At 31.4% G+C, this 23,222-nt stretch overlaps 1 protein-coding gene across 2 annotated transcripts in view; it reads left to right on the forward strand.

The window, feature by feature from the left end:
* The window catches only part of LOC126769413 (connectin-like), a 136,684-nt gene extending 113,979 nt beyond the window's left edge, over positions 1-22,705 (forward strand). For both annotated transcript variants that reach the window (XM_050488174.1, XM_050488175.1), the window contains 2 exons: positions 20,843-21,881; positions 22,169-22,705. In XM_050488174.1, the coding sequence (XP_050344131.1) occupies positions 20,852-21,881; positions 22,169-22,644 (1,506 nt within the window). In that variant the 5' untranslated portion in view covers positions 20,843-20,851 and the 3' untranslated portion in view covers positions 22,645-22,705. The remainder of the gene's footprint in view (positions 1-20,842; positions 21,882-22,168) is intronic.
* The last annotated feature ends 517 nt before the right edge of the window (positions 22,706-23,222 follow it).

Below are 23,222 nucleotides of genomic sequence, written 5' to 3' on the forward strand. Positions count from 1 at the left end.
AACGCAGGGGCACTGTTTATTCCCTAACTCTCATAATTCAATGGGACGACAATCCGACACGTGCTTGACGAATTACGTGCTTTCAGAGGCACGGGAGTGTTTAACTTCAAACTTCCAGACTCCGGGCTGCTACTGAGAATTTTCTGACAGAAAAACTTTTTATTGGCCCGACCTGGGAATTAAACCCAGGACCTCCGGGTCTGCGGCCTTACAGCCACTAGACCAACGAGGCAGTCACTAGGCAGGTAATAAATTGTACAGTTATAAATGCTGTAAAGTATCTGGAGCAGTTAGTTTATGTTCATTTCTCTGTTTATGTTTCTTTTTACATTTTTGTTAACGTAATACCGTTTGTTTTTTATGTTTAATTGAGTTTCTTTTACTTGAATGAATAAATCATTGTATTTATTGAGATTTTTCTAAGATACTCGGCAATGAAGGATAACATTGTTGATACAATGTTATATTTGATCAACCTGCATTTGATCAACTTGGTCGAATAAGGCTGAATGAGTGAGTCCTTATGACAATGGCCTTCATCACTTAACTGATACTTGGAATTAATCGTAAAAAAAAAAATTAACAGAAACTCCCTGTACTTTTTTTTCTTACTTTAGTAAAAACTCTTCGATTTTCATCAGTTATTTCTTACAGACTTTAAAACATAAATATTACTATATTGAAAACTTAGTGCGTACAACAAAAGTTACAGACGTGGAACCGGTTTGTATGAGAAATCCTTCACGCAAACGAGAACACTCACGTTTGACCTTGAAATTTAATCCCACCGCACCAGAAGATCCTACTTTAAAAATAAACTGTTTACCCAACGAGAAACCCTTGCGGATTGATGTCTTTGCATATAAGGATAAAAATATGAACGCTTGCGTACCTTTTCAAATATCACGTTGATACGCGACATCAACTCGTACACCTCAAGAAGGATTTATGTTTCTTCTCTTACCTGGAAATATATGAAAAATATGTTGACATGAAAAACTAATATCTGACACGTTTAAGTTGATTATAAAGAATATGACGGCTCGTTAACATAATGAGCCCAAACTCGAAATGATAATGAAATTCATTCTGATAAGCAAAATATCTGATTTGCACATATTTGGTAAGTCACAAATCTGTAAAAAAAATATAAGTAGACTATTTCGATTATTATAATCTGCCTTATAAGCTAGATAAATGTATGAAGCTTGTAAAGTTAGAGTAAACTTCAATTCCAATATGCTCAAAAGCATAAAGTATAAAACATACCTCATCGACTCGAGATGGGGTATGTTTTATGTACATACAAAATAAAATCAAATACTTCAAAAACTCGCCTAAGGTATCGTATCGCGTTTATCTATTAGAAAAATATATTTCAATCTTTTCCGACACAAAATATTTGGTTTGAAATAAAACCAATGATTGCTATTTCGTCCGAAAGTTATTAAACGCAAAAATATTTTCAAAACATATTTCATACTTAAATAACGGACAATAATTTTCTAAATAAATGTATTTCAACTAACATTTCGCGAGTCGTGAGTCTGTTATATTTTCCCAAAATGATAACCGTGTTTTAAACACCGTACGAAAAGTTTATTCACTTCTAGCCAACCCTTGGCGTTGAAGCTATTTGCCGCGTCGAGACTCTTATAGCAATCGTTGCTACTAATGTTTTGCGTTCCTCTTAACGAAAATGAAAAATTTATTATAAAACTTTTACGCCGTCTTTTAGAATGATCGTTTAAAATATTTAACATCTTAGTGTACTGAGCGAGTAATAGACTTTTGTACTTCTTTACAAGCTAATGCTCGGCAAGGAATTATTTATTAAATACCAAACACGTGCTATATAATTAATTGTAGGTTGACATTTTCATGCTAAAAATCTTTTTACAAGTGTTACCAACAACATCACAATATTTCGTAAACACACACACGAAACAAAAATAAATTAACTCGTATTTTTCACTCGAAATCACAACAAATTATCCGTTTGATAGGGAGTGAGATATTTATCTATACACCAGCTAGAAGCCATGGGATCTAATTTGTTATATACTTTGTCCATTTAATTACACTGGCCTATACACCTCTTCGTATCCGAAAACAACAACAAAGTATAATAATATATGTAAATATTTGTCAATAGAATAAGACGATTAAGGTTACTACTACAAAACTCTACCTTAAGCCGTACCTAAAAACCCTATTTTAAACCTTACCTAGTCCATTGTATCAAAATCTAATAATTATGAAATGTTAAATTTAGATAAACATAAATAGTATACGTATAATAAAAAGTTCAATCGTTATTCTTTCAAATACATCATTACTTACTTACTTATCATTAAATACTAGATTCGTGGTTTTTTATCATGTATATATAACTTACTTATTAATTGCACATCAGTCGTTTGCTTTTGACAGAGTGGTCGTGGTTGACGATGACGCATCTTTTTTGGCTAATGTAGCCCCCGCTATGTGTCTCCATTTGATGCGGTCTTCAGCATCTCTAGAACATTGGACTATGGAGGTCTGTGTTGCAGCTTTTATAATGTCTGTCCAACGCTTGGGTACTCGACCGCGTGACCGCTTGCCTTCCACTTGCCCTTGGACAACGAGTCGTTCCATGGAGTGTTCATTTCAAACAATATGTCGGAAGTATTTGAGAATTCATGTTTGCACAGTCGACGATAGTCTTTTTTGATATTTAGTTCCTCCAAGATCGAGATGTTAGTCCGAAATGCTGTCCAAGGGATCCGCAGCAGTCGCCGCCAACACCACATTTCGAGTGCGTCAATTTTGCGTCGGTCTTTCTGTTGAACCGTCCATTTCAACTTATTAATTAACAAACCTATATTATTTGCGTATATTATCTGCGTGATTTTATAATAGAATAATGTGAGGGATGGTTTATAATTCTTACAATTCCAATGTATATGGGCGTTGATGACCACTTACCATCAGGTGACCCATATGCTCCTCTCCCTACATATTCCTTAAAAAAAAGTTAGTCTTTTCTTCTCGGATTTATAAAATATTAGTCATTGTTTCTATCAGAATTATTATTTATATGCGCACGATAATCTAGTAAAAATATAATTTAAAATTAGTTTTAAGGCTGCTTAAAATTTTATTATTTTAGTTTTAAGTATTTTACTGTTTTAATTGAGAGATGTTTTCAAATTTTCAACAGAAAATTCGTAAAAATTAATCTGTTCGATATTTTACCTTATTTTATTTCGACTATGAAATAAATGTATGAAAAATTATTTAGTTTTTATTAAACTATTATTTTAAATAAAAAATTCAACAAATGTTCTTAACGAATATAGTTAAAATTAAAATTTTCTCAATAAACAAGTGTGCTTTATATAAATATTACTTTATATAATAATTTAATTAACCAGCCTTTTAGTTGCGTCAAGCCTGTTTTTATATTTCTTAACTTTTGTTAATAATATTTAGAAGTATATACTTTAATAAAGCCTGTACAAATATGACTTAAAAAACTTTTTACATATAACCTTTTTCATAACAACCTACTTCAATTCTATTTTAGTTTTATTAACCTGCCATCGTTAACTATATATATAATTCTAAAATGTTTTCACACAGGTAATTAAGCCATTTCACGATTTTTACTCAATGCTTGTAGCCTTCCCTTTTTTTGCTTTTCGGTTCTATTCCATTCATCTATTGTTACGGCTTTTATAACAGTAGCAGAACATTCGGAGCATATTCGACCGGTAAATGTGAGACTGTATTTTGAGAATAATGGGTCCTAGAATTCGCATTCTCTATGGCCGGTACACGTTCAATGTTTCTTTACATTTTGTTATTTATGTATAAAACTGTTCTTTTGCAGAAACTATTTTAAATTGTTTTTGAACGTACAATATTCTTACGGAATTTAGACTGTTTATCAAAAAACAACTTTACAAACTTTACTCGAATAAATTTAATATGTGTATATCGTATACTATTTTTTTTCTTATTGTCTGTGTTAATCACGGTTGTTAAATTTAATAATCGTTTGTTAATTTATATAATCATAATTGGAAATAAACAGCGTACAACACAAATTAAATTATTTCTAAAATTCTCTGTAAATATTATTCTATACCAAGTTCCCTACAAGTACTAAGTAATTATTTTACGAAATGCAACACAATGTTCCGTCACAATCCTTAACTGCACGTGACTTATACATCGCTATGTCATTAAAAACTTTTTCGCAAGTCATTAACGTAAATAGCGAGCACCTTGAAATTATAATACATTCTCAGAGGAATTCACTTTTCTCAAATGCAAAGGCACTCGTATGTGGGGGCTTGTGAATGAGTATAAGAATGTAATTCTTATTGTGTAAACTATAGAGACGAAAATGCTACAAATTTCATACGTATTCTGAAGGCTCTTGAGAGTACCCTATTCGCCACATGTTAAACATGCTCCGTGCGGTACAATCGAGGTACTTTTGTTGCATTTTAGACTTTACTTATGAAATAATAAGGGCTATAATATATGCATCATTTATACGTTTATATGTATTTGTTTTTCTTTCAAACTGGCTGGTCTTTACAACTGGCTCTTTAAGTGAAAGATATTCGAAATAGTTATAAAAATAATGAGGGTAATCGACATTTTTGGATCGTTTAGGGTTCAATATATTGAGTTTAAGAAGGTGAGTAAATAAATTGTATAACTTGTTCCTAAGAAATATGTATGAGTATAGATTTCACAAAGGTACAATCTGTATTATATATTCCTATACAGGTTTAATAAGCATGATGAGTCTAACCATATGTGTCTCATCAACTAGCGCCGCACCCTTGCCCGAGTCGTTGTTCTCGCTTTACGTACAAGCCTTTAGTTTGCCAGCTCGACGTTTATGGCTACTGCTCCACTCCTTAGGGTCGTAGCGTGAAGCTATATAGCCTATAACCTTCCTCATAAACTGGCCTTCGAACGCATAAAGAATTATTTAACCCGAACTAGTCCATAAGACTTGTGTTCAAACATACAAACACTCCATCTTTATAGCATCTTTTTAGTAAAGATTAACAGTGCTATTCTAAAAGAACTTACTTTGTACATATATCAATAATGAAATGTTGAAAGCTGACTTACAGTGATATACTATTTTAATGCGTGTATACTTTTAATTTCCCAAATATAATTGTTAAAATCGCGTATCAACTTCTGACATTTTACGATTGTGTTCTACGGGGAGTTTCATGTTTGTTTTTATTGAATTTTAGTTCTACAGTTCCACTCCTAATACATTTTTAATTTTTAATTTTCGTATTCAAATTTAAATAAAAAAAACTTTAATTTAAATAAATACATAAGAACCTGACTTTGTAATTGCAATCAATAGAAATTCTTTATGAAATGTTTCGGGTTTTATATGAGTTACAGGAATTACGACATGGAAATCGTACTAAGACTGTAAATAGTTTATTTATAATTATATTAACTGTGCCCTGCGGTTTCAGCTTTTACATGTTTGCTCTATAAAGTTTGTTATATCATATTGTTGGACCTTTATTGTTACTCCTTTGAGATCGTATTATGACGTCATACAGCTCATAATCATTCCCAATAAACAGAACACAGAGCAGCTTCTTAATTAAGAAAATATGATATAAAATAAGCATTGAAAACACATGTCTTTATTATTTACATCATATATTTTTAGTCTGTAATTTCACCAGCGATTTAACTAATGTCTCTCTCAACATTGACTACGTGCTTAGAATAAAAATTCCGTTCACGAGAAACGTTTTAAAGTAGTCTTTGCTTGCTCCATTGAAACTTAAGAATAGTGGAAACGTGGAAGTGACATGTGTGGATTTAAATCAGTGCGCCTGTTTCACTAAAACGTTATTGCTTTTTGTATAGAATTTGCCAAACTTTTTTACTGACGTCATAAAAGGTTCCAAATTCAGCTTGGATGTATAGATGTATTTCTTGGTATCTTCGCCGATTGTTAATAAATTTTTTTTATTGGATGTCTTATGATATATTTCAAGATCCTCCATTTTAATATAAAGAAAACAAAAATATTTCTATTTCTTTAAGGAATTAAACTAGGGGATTCATCAATTATTGAATTATGATTTGTGAATGCATTATGCGTCATCATCCTCATTATATTAGCCGGGAAACACCTACTGCTGGACAAAGGCCTCCACCAAGGATTACCACGTGACCCTTACGATATCATCAGTCCACCTTTTAAGGGGGCTGCCCGCGCTGCATCTTCCAGTTCAATTACGAATTACGCGTATTCATTATTAATGCCACAATACGTACATGTCACTAAACGTGGAGAAATGCCATAGAAAAAGAATGCCGATTTCAATTTTCATTGAAACTTAAAACTGAATATAAATTACCATAAAGCAATACTTAGTATTGTTGTGTTCCGATTTAAAAGGTCGAATGAACCAGTGCGACGGCACAAGAGATATAATTTCTTAGTTTGCAAGGTTGATGGCGCGTTGACGATGATAGATACGATTAATATTTCTTCCAGCACCAATATCTTTGAGCGATAATGATCACTTACCATAAAATGGCCCATTTATTCTATATATTGCAAAAGTGAATCATAACCAAGCATTGCGGGTTCAAAATCAGGCAAGAACATTTCATGTGATTAATTTATATTAAAACACCGTGAGGAAATCTGTATATGTCGGACAAAATTCTGCCACGTGTGTATCCACCAACACGCATTAGAGCAGCATGATGGAATAACTTACAAATTTCTTTACTTTAAATATTTACTCATCGTAACAGTTACTCTTGAAGTAGCTGAATTATTATTGAAAATATTCAAATCATAAGTAATAATAATAATAATTTATTTACACGCCCAAAAGATACATGCGCACAATTTGTTTGCAGTATTATCTAACTCTAGAGTTTTTATTACCATTAGCAGCACTAGTAGTTTAGTAAGAACAAGACTAGCAATTCTTTTAAGATTTAAACAGTTTTAAATTTATTTTTCAAATACCTTGGCGACTGACTGCTGAGTCAAAAACTTTTAAAATTATACTCATTATTATTATATGCGGCTTTGTTTTAAAACTGATTTTATTTCGATATGAACTACTACTTAACAATAAATTTACTATCTATTTTTTATATTAATTGTTATAAATAGTTTTAGAGCTTAAAATATACTTTTCATTAAAAATTATTTTAAAAATATTTCGAGAGAAGTAATTTATAATGAACTTTATGCCATTGTCAAAGTAAGGTGTTTGAAGCCATTTCTACCAGTGGTATGTTCTGATTGAAATTTACATTACCGTTTATGTATTTTACAAGCGATTTTCGTATATAAGAGCTTTATAGTAAGCTCATGATATATACGTATAACGTTATTGAATTATATATCACTGTATAGGGTTCTGAACTGGAATTCAGATTATGGAAACATTATGAGCTGTAAGTCGTTCAAGAACGTTAACAACTAATCAATTATTAATTTATCAAGTTTAGTATGTAACGGCCCTACTTACAAACATTGTTTATCAGGTGATTACTTAAGCAATGTCTTCTCCTTTCTAATGTCAAATCAATAATGACAGAAAGAGAGAAATTGGTGTTTAATTAATCATTTACTGAGAATTTAATAAGTAAGGTACTGTACAGTGATACACATAGCTCTGAGATACAATTATATTTTCAGAGTAATTTAATTCTAAGCTTTTCATTCTTTATTTTCTTTATTTTCATGTTCTTTTTTCGATAAGATAAACTAATAACCTTTTATTGGCCCGAATCGGAGTGATTCCAGGATTTCGTGGCCGGCGGCCTTGTAGGCTGTGCTTGCGTATATACTTGTGTACTACACATAGCTAGTTTTAAAGGTTGTCTGTCGTGGCCGAAATTTGGTAAAAAGATTTTCACTATAACTTGAACAATCGAAGACACACAGACCAAACCATATTTGAGATTTAATACCCATTTATATGAAGTCTTCATATTATGTGAAATAAAAAATAAAGGTGACAATCTTCCTAGAGATTTTTATACACTAATTACATTGATTATCATACCGAATGATTAGCGAGAATTCTCTCCGGTCTACCAACACTAACAGAGATGTATCAGAGATGGGGTGGTTCTGTTTCACTCTGCGGGGACCGCATAGCAATCTTATTATTTATTAATTTCTATCGTTTCTTTAAGAATTTTAATAATTAAACTTGAAACGAAATTCGTTTGAAATCAATATTGCTTGGATAAATTGCGTTTCAGACAATTTTAATTATCTCATTTACGATCTGATATTGTTGAAAAGATTTTGCGCACTTAATATTTTGTTACTTAAGAAAACTTTGGAATATAAACAATTTGTAATATAATATTGTGTTTCTATTTTAGTTTAAATACAATTGCAGTTACAATGAATCTTATAAACGCTAATTCATTTGATTTCTACTTGTTTATGGTATTATTATGTAAGTATGCGTCTGTGTACAAAAATAGTGTAGATGTGGGCAAGCTTACGTACATTTGGACCTATTTTATAATATAGTAGTTTTATAGGTTCTATTGAATTAAAAGTCCTTCCGCATGTGAGAAGAGAAGGTGTTAGGTACACTATATACTTTTCTGAACCCCTGATCGAAATTTCATGATCATCGATTAAATAGTTAAGACGCAAAAGCTAACAAACAAACTAACTTTCCCATTTATAATATTAGTAGTCGATAAACATATAAAACATTATATTTGTAATAATTATAGAAACAGAAATTTAGACGAGCCGGTTAGCGTGGTTGGTAGATACTTGCCATTCACGCTGAAGGTTGTGTGTTCGATTCCCACCCAGGAGAGACATTTGTGTGCATGAAAATGTCTGTTTGTCCTGAGTCTGGTTGTAATTATTTATATAAGTATGTATTTAAAAAGAAAAATAGTATATGTAATATATCAGTTGTCTGGTTTCCATAGCACACGCTCTGCTTAGTTTGGGATCAGACGGCCGTGTGTGAATAATGTCCCAGGATATTATTATTATTATTATATTTACAATATAAATTATTTATCATAAGCTATGTTACAAACGATTTATCTGTGATATTGAATATAATATGAAAAAATTGGGTCATAATTGCTATTCCATTTTCAATTTTTCAATATGAAATTCTCACGATTTTCCTACAGTTGAGACCACTTAAAGTGATATCGAGAACTATAATACACTCACCGGAATTGTTTTTATTAGTCTTGAAAAGAAATATAGAAGTAACAGCTCTTTAGTGTCCCTCGTTATATAAAGAAATACCGTATCTACTGTCAGGTAAGGATATGAGAGTGTTTTGACCTTCCTACTCCGGTTACAAGTCTCGAAATTTCATGGAAAAACACGTTTAATGTAACTGCAAACTTCGCGTGTTAACTTCTCTTATGTTTATTGAAGTGTGTATATAATTTATGTATATACCCGCGGCTTCACTCGGCATAATTCACTACAGCTAAATCTATTCCATAGCTTTTTCTTTCTAAATGAAAGATTTTTATACAAAATTTCATCTAGATCAAATCAGCCGTTCTGGCGCTATCGAGTAACAAACATCCATCTAACAAACATTCGCATTTATAATATTATTATTGTATTAAGATTTAATCTAAAGTTATAAGGGAAATAGCTGAAAAGCGTTTGTTTCACACCAAAGGTGTGCTAACACTCATGAAGTCTGTGATAAATATGTACAAACTTTTTCATATAAACGTTCCGTCACATTTTTTAAGTTAGCAGTCAGTTTGTACGCTTTCTGTGTTCCTGTTGTAAAACCAAATACATTGTCACACATAAGAATACAATAAAATCCATATAAAGAATTATATATACATAGATAACAATATGTTTGTAATATATATTTTTACACGAGTACATTGAAATTCGATTCTTAAATAAAACAATTACATTATTATAATACATAAGTTACTTAATGTTCTGCATGATTTAATCCACAGTAATATTATCTCAAATCTAATTTTGAATTTTAGGAAAACTTTTTTTCAATAAAACATACCTTTGCGATTCCTAGATATCGCTTAAAATAAATTCTCGACTACACAACATTATTGAACGCGAACTAACAAAGGCTTCAACGATGTTGATATTTAAAATATTTTTGATTTATACTATAATTTTTATTATTATGATTTGTTAATTACTTTGTAATTAAATTAATATAAACTGGACGAAGTACTTGTTTATTGGTTTTCATTGTTTATCAAATGATACTACATTAATATTGACCTTTAACGTGGTGCTGTAAAGTCAAAAACTTTTCTCAATAAATAAGCTAATTAACTTAAAAATATGCTTCCAATTCATGCTCGTAGAACTAATATAGATAGAATATAAAACAAAGAAAAAACCTTTTGAAATCTTTATATAAAAGAACGTAAGAGATTTTGTGAATTATGACAATTCAATTATTTAAAATGATAATAAAAAAAGGGTGAGTCATACTCATGAGGAAAGAGTTTTCAGATTTTAAAATTGTAAGTCTCATTGTGTTTCATTAGCTTTGAAATTAGAATAAAAGCTAATTTATGTATCTATTTATTATCACGATGCCTTTTCATTTGATATACTCTTTAATTTTTTCCTTTCTTTATAATTTGCGCTCCACAGTCATCTTATATAATCATAAATCATTTAATTACAATTAAACTACGCGATTGGTTCAGTTAGTTCAATAAGATTAATACGTCAATGTGCTTTAGATGAAAACAGTTTCACCAGATACAGAGAAAATAGCATAATGTTTTGGTAAGAAGAGAGTGTAATCCTATAAGATTTCCTTTTACAGGGTACACGAAATTAAATAAAGAAAAATTTAAAAAAATTGCTTATAAAATTTCGCGGATAAAACAAAATAAATGACTCTGTATGGCGTATATTTTGTACATTAAAAATAATATGTATTATTGGTTATATAAGAAAAATTAAACAAACATAAAAGGACCGTTTCTTACAGCACATTATTGACATAGCGGCCGTGTCTGAGGTTCATTCGCCTTTTTCTTGAACTAGAAATGGAATTTATATTGTATGGATTTTATAATATTTATTAATGATTTATACATCATGACAATAGAAAGCGAGACCGACTCAAGCCCGTAGAACGACCCAAGAATGTCAATATATTTTGAGGTATCTCACTTGGTCGCGGAGTTATTGCTTTAGCTGTACGTAATTTATCATAAAGTTGATATAATATGTATGATATCAAAGATAAATTTATATCTATTTAATTTAAAAGTGCTACATTTATTATATTTATATATATTATTTTGTTAATACAAAATCTCACATATTCTACCTCAAAACAGCAGTACTTGGTATTATTGTGTTTCGGTTTGAAGTCTTCTTCTTCTTCTTGTGCCTCTCCACTACTGGAGGTTGGCCGTCAGCTCAGCGAATTTTTCGTGGTCTCGAGCCAAGCGAAATAGTTTTTCCACGCTGGCGATCTTTGTCCATTCACGGATGTTGCGCAACCAGGACTTTTCTCTTCTTCTTGCGCGTCGTTTGCCCTCTACTTTGCCCATCATTATAATTTGGAGCAGTTGGTATCGCTCGTGTCTCAAGACGTGGCCCAAATACTCGGTTTTTTTCTTCTTGACGGTTTGCAGTAACTTCCGGCTACTGGCGACGCGCTGGAGTACTCTCACGTTCGAAACTTTCTGTGTCCAGCTAATACGGAGCATTCTACGGTAACACCACAAGGGTGAGTGAGCCAGTGTAATTACAGGCACAAGGGACATAACATCTTAGTTCCCAAGGTTGGTGGCGCATTGGTGATGTAAGCGGTGGTTAACATTTCTAACAATGCCAATGTCTATGGGCGTTAGTGACCACTTACCATCAGGTGACCCATATGCTCGTCCACCTTCCTATTCTATTAAAAAATTTTAAAATAATTACCGCGTGACACATACTCTAGTCAGCATAAGCATAGCATGCTCTATCCCTAAAAAAGGATTCCCAACGGACAGTCCAGAAACTCTATCCTGTACACATCTATGACTTAATCATCAGCATACATACGTATTTAAGATAAAATACTACTGTAATATATTATTGTAATAATAATAATGCCCCCTTGACCGATTTCAGCCACGGCAGCCAATCTCAAGAGAGATTAACCAACTACGCAGGAGATATTATAGTGCACAAGTTTGTGCACAAACACATGTGCACTCTCTATTCACTAACTTTCATTATCCATCGGATGACGACAATCCGACACGACCAGAAAGAATTCAGGTACAGGACCAACAGCTTTTACTTGCTTTTAGAGGCACGAGAGTGTACACACTTCCATCTTCCAGACTCCGGGCTATTACAGAGGCTGAGATTTTCAGCGAAAAAACCAAAAACTTTTTATTGGCCCGACCTGGGATTTGAACCCAGGTTCTCCGGGTCTACGGATCTAGCCTTTAGATCAACCAGGCAGCCATTCTTGTAATACTCAACTGATAATACTACTAATCCAATATATCTGCATCTTATACCAGATACGAAGCTTTTGGGTAAGGTTTTAGTTCAGTTTATTCAATTTAGACTATTGACGAGACAAAGGCGCCTTTTATATTCTTTTAAATTTGAATCGATACTATTCTCTATATATTATATTATCGCCAAATTATCGAATGTAAAGTTTAAGCAAATATTATGATTAAAAATATGTTAAATGCCAAGCTGACTCAGTGGTTCAAACCCGGGCAAGCACCACTAAATTTTCATGTGCTTAATTTGGATTTATAATTCATTTCGTGCTTGACGGGAAAACTTCATGAGGAAACCTGTATGTGTCTAATTTCACTGAAATTCTGCCACATGTGTATTCCACCAACTCGCATTGGAGCAGCGTGGTGGAATAAGCTTCTCCTCAAAAAAGGAGAATAGGCCTTAGCACAGCAGTGGAACATTCACAGGCTGTTAATGTAAAGATGTTTTTAAATTATCTCAAGAGTATACCAACAGAATTGGATCAGACGCGTTATGGTTACTGCGCATGAAATAAAACTGTAATAAAATGATATTGCCCCTTAACTACGAAAATACGACTTTACCAACCTCTCCACAATAAAATACGTATATAAATTATTTACTTGAAACCTTCTGGGAATAAAATCACATTAAAACATTCAATGCTAAAAACGATTACAATATATTAAGAGTACAAGAGTGGAGCTCGGTTGCTAGAACACGTGATTATTAATTAAATTTTGCACGTTCAAAGAAAGTCCGAGTTACCACATGCTTAATTTGTGTTTATATATAATTTCGCGCTCAGCAGTGAAGAAAATCGTCGTGCGAAAAGCTGTATGCGTTGTCAAATTTTGCGATAATTCACCAACCCACTTGGAGTAACGTTGTGGAATAAGCTTCAAGCCTACTATTTACAAAAAGAATGTTCAAAGCTTTGACCCACTAAGGCAAATTTAAAATTGGTTATTTTTTGGAAAAACACGATTGCCAAGCTCGCGCTTCTTTATTCATTTTCATTTAACGCTTAAACAAACAAAACAAAACTCAATATTTATTTTATGATATTCTTAAATATATTTTAATTTTCAATAAATTATAATTGATTATTTGAGCATATCAAAATAAAGTCAAATTATATCTCTAAATTTCTCACATCTTGAGTCTATTTCATTATATAACGTAAAGTCATATCAGTATTGCCATACCCAATATAAATTTAGATAAACAATGTTACCACACATTTTCATATTTCGAATCAAACTATCCCCATAACAGAAACCAGTTAGGCTAGGTCTATGACAAAACTTAGAATTTATTGGACAATACATATTATATTGGTTTAGTTTGGAAACTTTAACAATTTAAATTGAATTTGACGTGACTTTTATTTTGAATTACAATATTTTTTACGTTTCTTTGGTGAAATGGATATACCAAACCCGTTTTATTGTTTGCACGACATAGTGGTTTCAATTTTATATGCCATAAAACTGAGCTGAAAGAGGTAAATTACGTCATGCATCTGTGAGGGAAAATTGAAAATGTTACATTGTAGAGAAGTTTTTTAATGGTGCTTCAACTTGTTTTAAACTTACGGCTATTAAAATATTTGCAAATAATATGGCTCAGTCAGCAACTTACAGGAACGCAGATTCCGAGATTAGTGATTCGAATTCTGGCCTTTATAAAGTTATTTGTTTTTTTTCAATAAATAATTTCAGTAGAAGCTTACTTTGGTTCTGCGCCTAAACTCTCTCCGGTTTTGTTAGTGTTTTTCATTGGATTCTAAGTGTATGTGCTAACTTGAAACTGGTTACACGTTATTCATTCTATCATAGCGAAGCTAATAAATATAAGTAAATATAGTATGTTCCTCTTTTTCCAATTTACCAGCCCTTTAGGTATCATCATATCATATCATATTTTACAAATAAGGTGTCGTTAGCTTCGTCTCAGAATTTCGCCTTTCATAGGCATTTGATACGTTACTTAGAATCCAACATGGCGGATATGGCATAATACACTAAACAGTCAGTATAAAAAAATGAGAGATGTATCGATTTTAGTGTCAAAATAATGTTATTGTATTTTACTTGTATGAAATAAAGTTATATTCTGCCGTTATTGATTTTTTTTCAAAAGTAAAATAAGAGCCTATAAATGTCCCACTGCTACTACCAATCTCCCATCACATATTCTACCGCTAAACAGCAATACTTAGTATTGTTGAGTTCCGGTTTGAAAGGTGAGTGAACCAGTGTAACTATAGGTACAAGGCCCATAACATCTTTGGTTTCAAAATTTAATGGTTATTAATTCTTAGATCGCCAATATTTACGGGCAGTACTGATATAATAAAATTAATAAATCAATGCCAATAGACTATATTATTTTGTACGATTAAATTATGCAGCGTAATAAAGCGTACGTTGATGTTCATACATTTAATTTGATTTACTTGAATTTCAATAAATTCGTAACTCACTGCAAAATACGATCATAAATTAATATCAGAAAATGATATGCGACATTAAATATTATAACTAATTTAAATATTAATTTAAAGGATATACGCAACAAAACAGCCTATCACCGTAAGTAGGATATTCAATATTTTACGAGTGAGATATAATGTAAGCTCTTACAGGCTAGCACTGCTGATCTTTTATGAATTCGAATAGAATCGACATAAAATATTCTTCGAAAGAGCTTTTAAAAACTCTTTTTGTATTAAGTATATTAAAATTTGGTGTTTATTTTTTTCTTAATATGCAAACAAAAGTTTTTTTTATAAAGAACAAATATTTTGTTTTATTTTTACATATTCAAATTATATACAAACATTTCTGCTGCGATTCTATTTGCTTGTTTACTATTCGCGTTATTAATTTAGCTTCGAAAAATGAAAATATATCGAATTTTTTGTTTGGTGACATGCAATTTATCTGACAAAAAATATTTTATATTAAAGTTAAATTGTTCACAACACATGCAACGGAATTGAAATATGAGTGACATCCTTCTGCGTAATTGAACAACATTCGAATTAATATTATAAATGTGAATGTCAGTGTGTTTGTTTGTTACGTTGTTACGTCTTAACTACCCTTAATGACAACGTATGCAAAATTTCATCATGATCGGTTTATGATGAAATTTTGCATACGTTGTCATGAATTAGAAAAGAATATAAGGTATCTAACATCTGTCCCCAATTACTTTTGAGATATTTTATTGTATAATGATGGCTGGCTACCGCATGTTACATGACACCTAGAATTCGTGAAAATTATTGTTAAGTGGTTTTATTTTTTATTAGTATTTAGTAAATATATTTTTAATTTTTTTTAGTCGATTCTTAAAATAATATTCAAATTGTCAGACGCGTATCGCGTCTGGCAATTTCTTACTTATATTAAACAAGCATATATCAATTTCTTCATCAATAAATTGACGCAATTTTGCTCTTGATCTTGTGGATTTTTTTTTAACAAAACATCAATCATAATAATCAAAAATTTCGCCCCGAATGATAAGTATGTAATGTAACGAACGTAAGGTTCAAAGATAAGTTTATAAAACCCTAACGTCTTATTCCGAACCGAAGAGAATAAAGTCCGGCTTAACCCGTAATATATTACAAACCGCACAAAATACCCAAACATCAAACTAGTCTTCCGTGCTAATACAGATGAGCAGGAGCGTGGCGTCGCAATGCGTCTGTTGCCCTGCATTTTGTATGAACGCACGAGTTTAGGCCGGTTTAATACCATACAATTTTACGATCGAGGCACAACCTGCCCGTAATATGGACGTATTATGTAATAGACGGGTATCAAGTGACAATCGGATTAATTGTATAGGATATGTTTGATAGGAGGATATATTAATCGGTACCGTGATTGAATTTAAGGATCTATTGCTATGCTATGAATACTGTTGTTGCGTTTTATTAGTTATCGCTTAATATAAACCAGTGCAATATGTGTAAATATGAGTATCATGTTACCAATATATTGACTACGAAAGCAAGTGTCTATGCAATGCTGCTTAAATCATCTGTCAAAAATGCATAGGCCTATTTATTTATTTTTTATTTGATATACATAAAACTTGGATGCTTAAAAGTAGGTTCTGGATTATTTATGACTTACAACAAGTTACTCATGTTCAGCGATAAAGAAAACCAATAAAGAGTGAGGAATCAGTATTGTATACAAAATGTTGACGTCATTGGACTCGGCTGTATAAGATCAAAATTAATGATTATTGCAGGAATTTGTAACTAAAGAAAACAATTGATTAAATATGTAGTAAAATAAATTACTATGCACACAACATATACATAGTGAATACATAGTGTCACGCACACCTAAGGGAATCAACAGTGGCGACGGAGAAGTTCGACATAAGAACATCATACTGTTTGGTAAAGGCATAATGAGTCATACTTAAGGCGCGCCAATAGATGTTTCACGTCAAAAAGGAACAGCCTTTTACTGTCCTAGTGCTAAGCAAACCAACACCTTTCTTCTTGACGAGTAAGTTTGGAGCTTATTCGTCCATGCTGCACATATAACGTCACCCATCTTAACCACAAAGTCATCTTGGTGTAAATCACTAACCCATAGTCACGCTGGGTGGTAGATTAAGCTTCATATTCTTCTACTATAAATAAGAGAAGACTATTTTGATCAAATGTAGGACAAACAAGACCGTTTAATTAATATCACCAAGCAGCAAAAAAATTAGATACAAATAAAATTTTACTACGAGTATAGTGAATATTTGCCATTCACAACATTCTGGCTGAAAGTTATTAAATCTAAATTCTATATAAAAATATTTCCGTAATAGAAAACAAAACTGCTTAACTGTATATTTTCATGTTTATGTGTACATAAGGTAAGACTAGGTACTAGACGAACATTACTTCCTGAAACTAATAAATTATTGAAATATTATTTAAATAAATATTGCAAAATAATCTGGCTCGTTTTATTATATAATTCAATCTATCAGTTTCAATATGAATATTCTTAATGACGCTTAATATGAAATGAAAAGATTCTATAAGAGAATTTGAAAAATACTTAAAGGATTTTTACCACTAAGTACAAGATGAATAGCAGAGATAAGAAATTGAGAAAGGCGAAGGTCGAAAGTAATTTCGTTCATTGATCCATCTTATTAGTAAGAAATGAGAAATTGAAAAAAATAACCTTTTTATTGGTAATCATTTCATAATCTATATACAAAATGAGGATTAAGAAATCATTATACATCTTAAATCCTAAGACTTAATTAACATTTTTTTATAGAATAGGAAGGCGGACGAGCATGTGGGCCACCTGATGGTAAGTAGTCACCAACGACCATAGACATTGGCGTTGTAAAAAATGTTAACCATCGCTTACATAACCAATGCGCCAAGAACCTTGGGAACTAAGATGTTATGTCCCTTGTGCCTATAATTACATTGGCTCACTCAACCTTCAAACCGGAACACAACAATACCAAGTACTGCTGTTTTGCGGTAGAATATCTGATAAGTAGTTGGTACCTACCCAGACGAACTTGCACAAGTTCTATCACTAGTAAACATGAAAAGATCCACGACTAATTTTAAAAGTCACAGAGGAAACAAAATGTAATAAATATTTTTAGCTAATAACCAGTTATTAAGGTACGAAATTGTCCTTCAACCACAAACTGCTGATTGGCAGTTCCCTTATAACCTTTCTTTTGATTGTTCGCTTAACTGGGGTAGTTTCGGAGTTAATTAACGGGCCATTTCCAAGTTAAATAGTTGGTTGATGTGCAAATTGACTCGATTCTGTATAATGAATTGAGTTGGACAAAAGTGTGTCGTTAGTCCGACTTGAAACTTTGCGTATTAGCTAATTTCGTTGATCACATGTCCTGCAGATTCATATTAATTTAACTGCTCAAGAATTTATCTATAATATAAGCTAAGTGCCTAATACCCACTTGATAACTAATTTTAATAATTGGAAAGTTAATTTTGAAGTCAGTTAAGATAATATAATAGTTAAATTAAGATGACAGTATAAATAACTCCCAATGTTTTAGAGGCTGAATACTAGAGTGCTTTAAATACGTACTATTCTTGCCTATTTTCTGATAAATACTATAAATAAAATTCAATTGGTCGCACCATAAAGTAATAACCTGATTATGTTCCACGGCTGGGCAAAGGTCTTCTTTCCTGGAGACAGTTTGGAGTTTTTTATATAGAATAATAAATACTTTCACGGTTTTCTCACAGGATTTATTTCCATGCTGAACACGATATTATAAAAAAAAATTAAGCACTTCAATTCAGTTTGCCATAATTTGATCCTGTAATTATCAGTTATGATTAATGCGTTGTAACTACTGAACTTGATGGAAAATCTACTAACAAGTAAAATGTATAAGGGGGAGTTATTTACTTAGTCTCATTATTTACTAAATATTAATACCAACAAGACATACACTAACATAAGAAAAAAATGTTACAAAAATTCTTAAGTTTCAAAAGTTTCAATTACAGTCTTCTTATAGAATTTAAATTAAGTATAAGTACATTATGAAGTATAAATGTACATTAATATATAATAATCATGTAATATCTTTCAATTTTACACATTAAAGTTAACAAGCTGTATTCTATATTTGACTTTAACCCATACAAATATATTCTCCATAAATATCAACATAATATACTACGAATTCGTACCGTTGATAAACTTCGACTGTATCTAACAAGTCGACATTATCAGTTATTCTCTTTGAGAACAAGGGTTTGCGAATGTGGTCCATAGATAGGACCAATGACATCAATAAATTATCATATTGTTCTGTATTTTGCTTTAGCAATTCATGATACGGAGTTTGTACTTTAAATAATTTATGTTTAAGGTTGTCGTGCGTCATGACAGTTGGTATTGTGACTCCAGCATGTAGATTTGTTTTTATCAACAAGTCATGATATAACGTTAAAACTTCAGCTTTTTGCAAGCTCGTCTGGGTAGGTACCACCCACTCATCAGATATTCTACCGCAAAACAGCAGTACTTGATATTGTTGGGTTCCGGTTTGAAGGGTGAGTGAGCCAGTGTAATTACAGGCACAAGGGACAAAACATCTTAGTTCCCAAGGTTGGTGGCGCATTGGTGATGTAAGCGATGCTTAACATTTCTTACAATGCTAATGTCTATGGGCGAAGGTAACCACTTACCATCAGGTGGCCCATATGCTCGTCCACCTTCATATTCTATAAAAAAATCCGAGTAAACGTTTTTGTTGTTATAGTCAGTCAGTCAGAACCATCCCAGTTTTATCAAAAATAATATACTTTATACACCATATTTGTAAAAAATTTTTAGGTAACTTGTCACGTGAGACGGCTAAATTACAATTATATATGTATATATATAATATATAGAACTGTATATAAATTGTAAAGGCACGTCTCATGAACGGAACTAACAAAAGAGCTACGTAGCAGAACCCATAGCACTTCTATACGAATTAGATAAAGTTGATTGTTTTTTTTGTCAGAATGTTTTTTTTTAACATCAAGCACATTCCACAATTTTAATACATTAATACTTTACATTTTAATTATCAATCATATCTAATAAATTACCTATATAATTTGAAAAAAAAATGATAACCTTGGGGAAAAAATATTTTACAATAACTAATTTGTAATAAAATTACGTTTGAATTGGAAGCAGAATATAAAAAAATCTTCTTACATTTTATTATTAAGCTTATTATGAACGCCCTTACGGACTAATTATTTACTTTGTCGACAAACAAACTTAAAAGACCTAACTTATACCGGTAATTAGGTACAAAAAAAACAACTAAATTTATATTGCTTTGTAACTTGTCAAGTGTTTCAATTAAAAGCTTTAATGAGATCTCGTTAAAATCTTTCATTAGCCCTGTTTAATTTCTGTTAAGTTCTTATTGAATATTCCGGACGTGATAGGCCTTTAGGCCTGGTCACGATTCGGTTTGCATATTTTTGTTACGAATTGAAATAAATTATGCGAAACTTTTGGTAGAATGAATTTACAATTTTATTATTCAATTTCATCATTTCGCTTCAATTTTATTTCTCGATTGGCTCCAGATCTTTGTCACGTAATTTATAATTAAAATTCTGACACTACAACATCACTTTAGTCTTTAAACGGCTTAAGTAAAATTAGTTTGTAATTATTATTGAAGAATTTTGATAAAATAATTTTGCTTAATTTTTTTTTGTTTTTGTTTCAGGTAGAAGGTATGCGGGCTCATAAGGTACCCGCTGCCTTGCTACTGTTGCTATTTGCAATAGACTCCTTACATGCTAACAGGAGAAAACAAAAGGAGAAAATTGTCCAAACAACCACAAACATCTGCGATATAAGCGACCGAGACTCGAAAGTACATTGCTACTGCGAAAACAGCCAGGATATAAACGAGGCAATTAAAACAGAATGCTGGGTATTCAACGGCGGTATAGACAAGACAGATCCTTTATGGCCAAGCTTTACTTCACAGTCAAATATAGAAACGTTAGCATTTAACGTTAGAGCGGATGGAGGTTTGAGTTTTGTGCCAACAAAGGTGCTTAGATATTTGAGAAAACTTAAGCATTTCAGCATTAAATACAGTTCCATTTTAAAAATTGAAAGTTATGCATTCGTCAATTTGACATCAGTACAAGAAATGATATTAACTAAAAATCAGATCGTTGTTCTGAGTAAGCACGCTTTTTATAATTTACCTAATCTAACTGTCCTTACGTTAGATGAAAATCGCGTGAAGAAACTCGAAACTGATACTTTTTATCAATTACCGGCATTGCAAAAACTATTTCTGACTAGTAACAACATAAGTGTCATTGAAGATGGAGCATTTCGACATCTTGTAAATTTATTGGAGCTTGAGCTTGATAGGAATAATATAAGTGATTTAAAAAAAGAATGTTTCGATGGACTTGCTAATTTAAAACGTTTAGATTTAAGGAGGAACAAAATAGCTGTTCTTAATTCATTTACATTTATTGAACTCTGGAATCTGCAAGAGCTGCTGTTAGATTACAATGAGATTTATATATTAGCTCAGAGAACATTCGACGGATTATCACAGTTGAAAAAATTGAGTTTAAGTCACAACAAATTGGTCACATTAACAGACGGACTTTTTGAAGGCGTCAGGGGATTATCAGCCTTAGACTTGAGGCATAATAAATTAAAAAGATTCACAATAGACCATTTACGGCCAATCTACGACAACTTGAAGATGCAAAAAAGTTTTATATATTTAGAAGGTATGTACGCTTTATTATTTTATTAGCTATAACAGCCGTCTAGTTGAATTAATATTTTAATTATTACAAAAAATATATTTAGCTTTAGCGCAAACATTCTGTAAGATGTTACATAATTAACCTAACATTTTCTCTCCCTTATAAACAAAATTTATTAAGTAAAGTATACAGTTTAACAGTATTTTCGAGACGGTCTTAATTTTAATATAAATGTCAATTAGGCCTAGTAGACGATGAAAGACTTCATTAGTTCAATTAAAGATTAATTAAGGCGTCGATTGTTGCAGGGAACGATTTTAACTGCGATTGCCATCTGGCGTGGATGCACAAACTCCGGCATGAAGCTAAAAGTATCAAAGTGCGGATGTCTTTAGAGAATTTCATTTGCAAATTTAACGCTGATCCAGCTTTGAGTTCGCATCTTACTTATTACGAGAGAATTGGTGTTAATAATAATTTAGAAGATACAGAAAAGATAAGAAACGATTTGGATGCTCCTGATGACATTGGTGATGAGGCTGATGATATTTATATCGATGAACCAAAGAAAATAAGAGCTGAGAACGAGAGGACACTGTTACAGATACCGGTTGAATTGCTGCCTTGTCCTGCTGAAGTCAAAAGTGTCACAGACAGGACATATACTTATCCATCTCAAAACGAAGCCAAAGATTATAGGAATCTGATACAATCTTCATCAATTCCGTCTATTGATAAAAAAATTACAATTCTTTTACTATCAATATTTCTTTTATTAGATTAAATATTAATTCCAAAATAATTTATTTCATTCATTTTATTTATTTCATGATATTGTCACAATACTCGTATTAATAGTAATCATTTATATTGGACTTTGTTTACTTTTATTATCGAAATCGCTGTGTTTTATTCTGTTTATATTAAAATATATTTGTAATTACGCTTTATATCTAGTATTATTTTATTGACTTCTTAATGTAATGGATTTATAAAATGGTTTACTCCATTATAATATAATATGCTTATGTTTTAACATATATTAAGATAAGGGATAAAGGTTTTGGTAAAACTTTGAAACCGGTATTAATATTTTATGTACTCTGATAGATTAAATTTTATTAATAGTTGTAAAGATTAATTTTGTTAAACAGATAATAATTAAATGTTTCAATAATTATTACGCATGCTAATATATCGAAAATTCGTATAATTTGTTAACAATAATTAAGTATTCAATCACAATATATGTAAGTATTGTAAATATAAATAAGGATTTTGTAAAGAAATGTGATATAAATGTAAGTAAAATTATTATAAAGTACAACTTTAATTTATCTGTTGATTAAAAAATGTCTTCAA

Source organism: Nymphalis io, chromosome 7 (genome assembly GCF_905147045.1).
Source record: "Nymphalis io chromosome 7, ilAglIoxx1.1, whole genome shotgun sequence".
Taxonomy (NCBI): domain Eukaryota; kingdom Metazoa; phylum Arthropoda; class Insecta; order Lepidoptera; family Nymphalidae; genus Nymphalis; species Nymphalis io.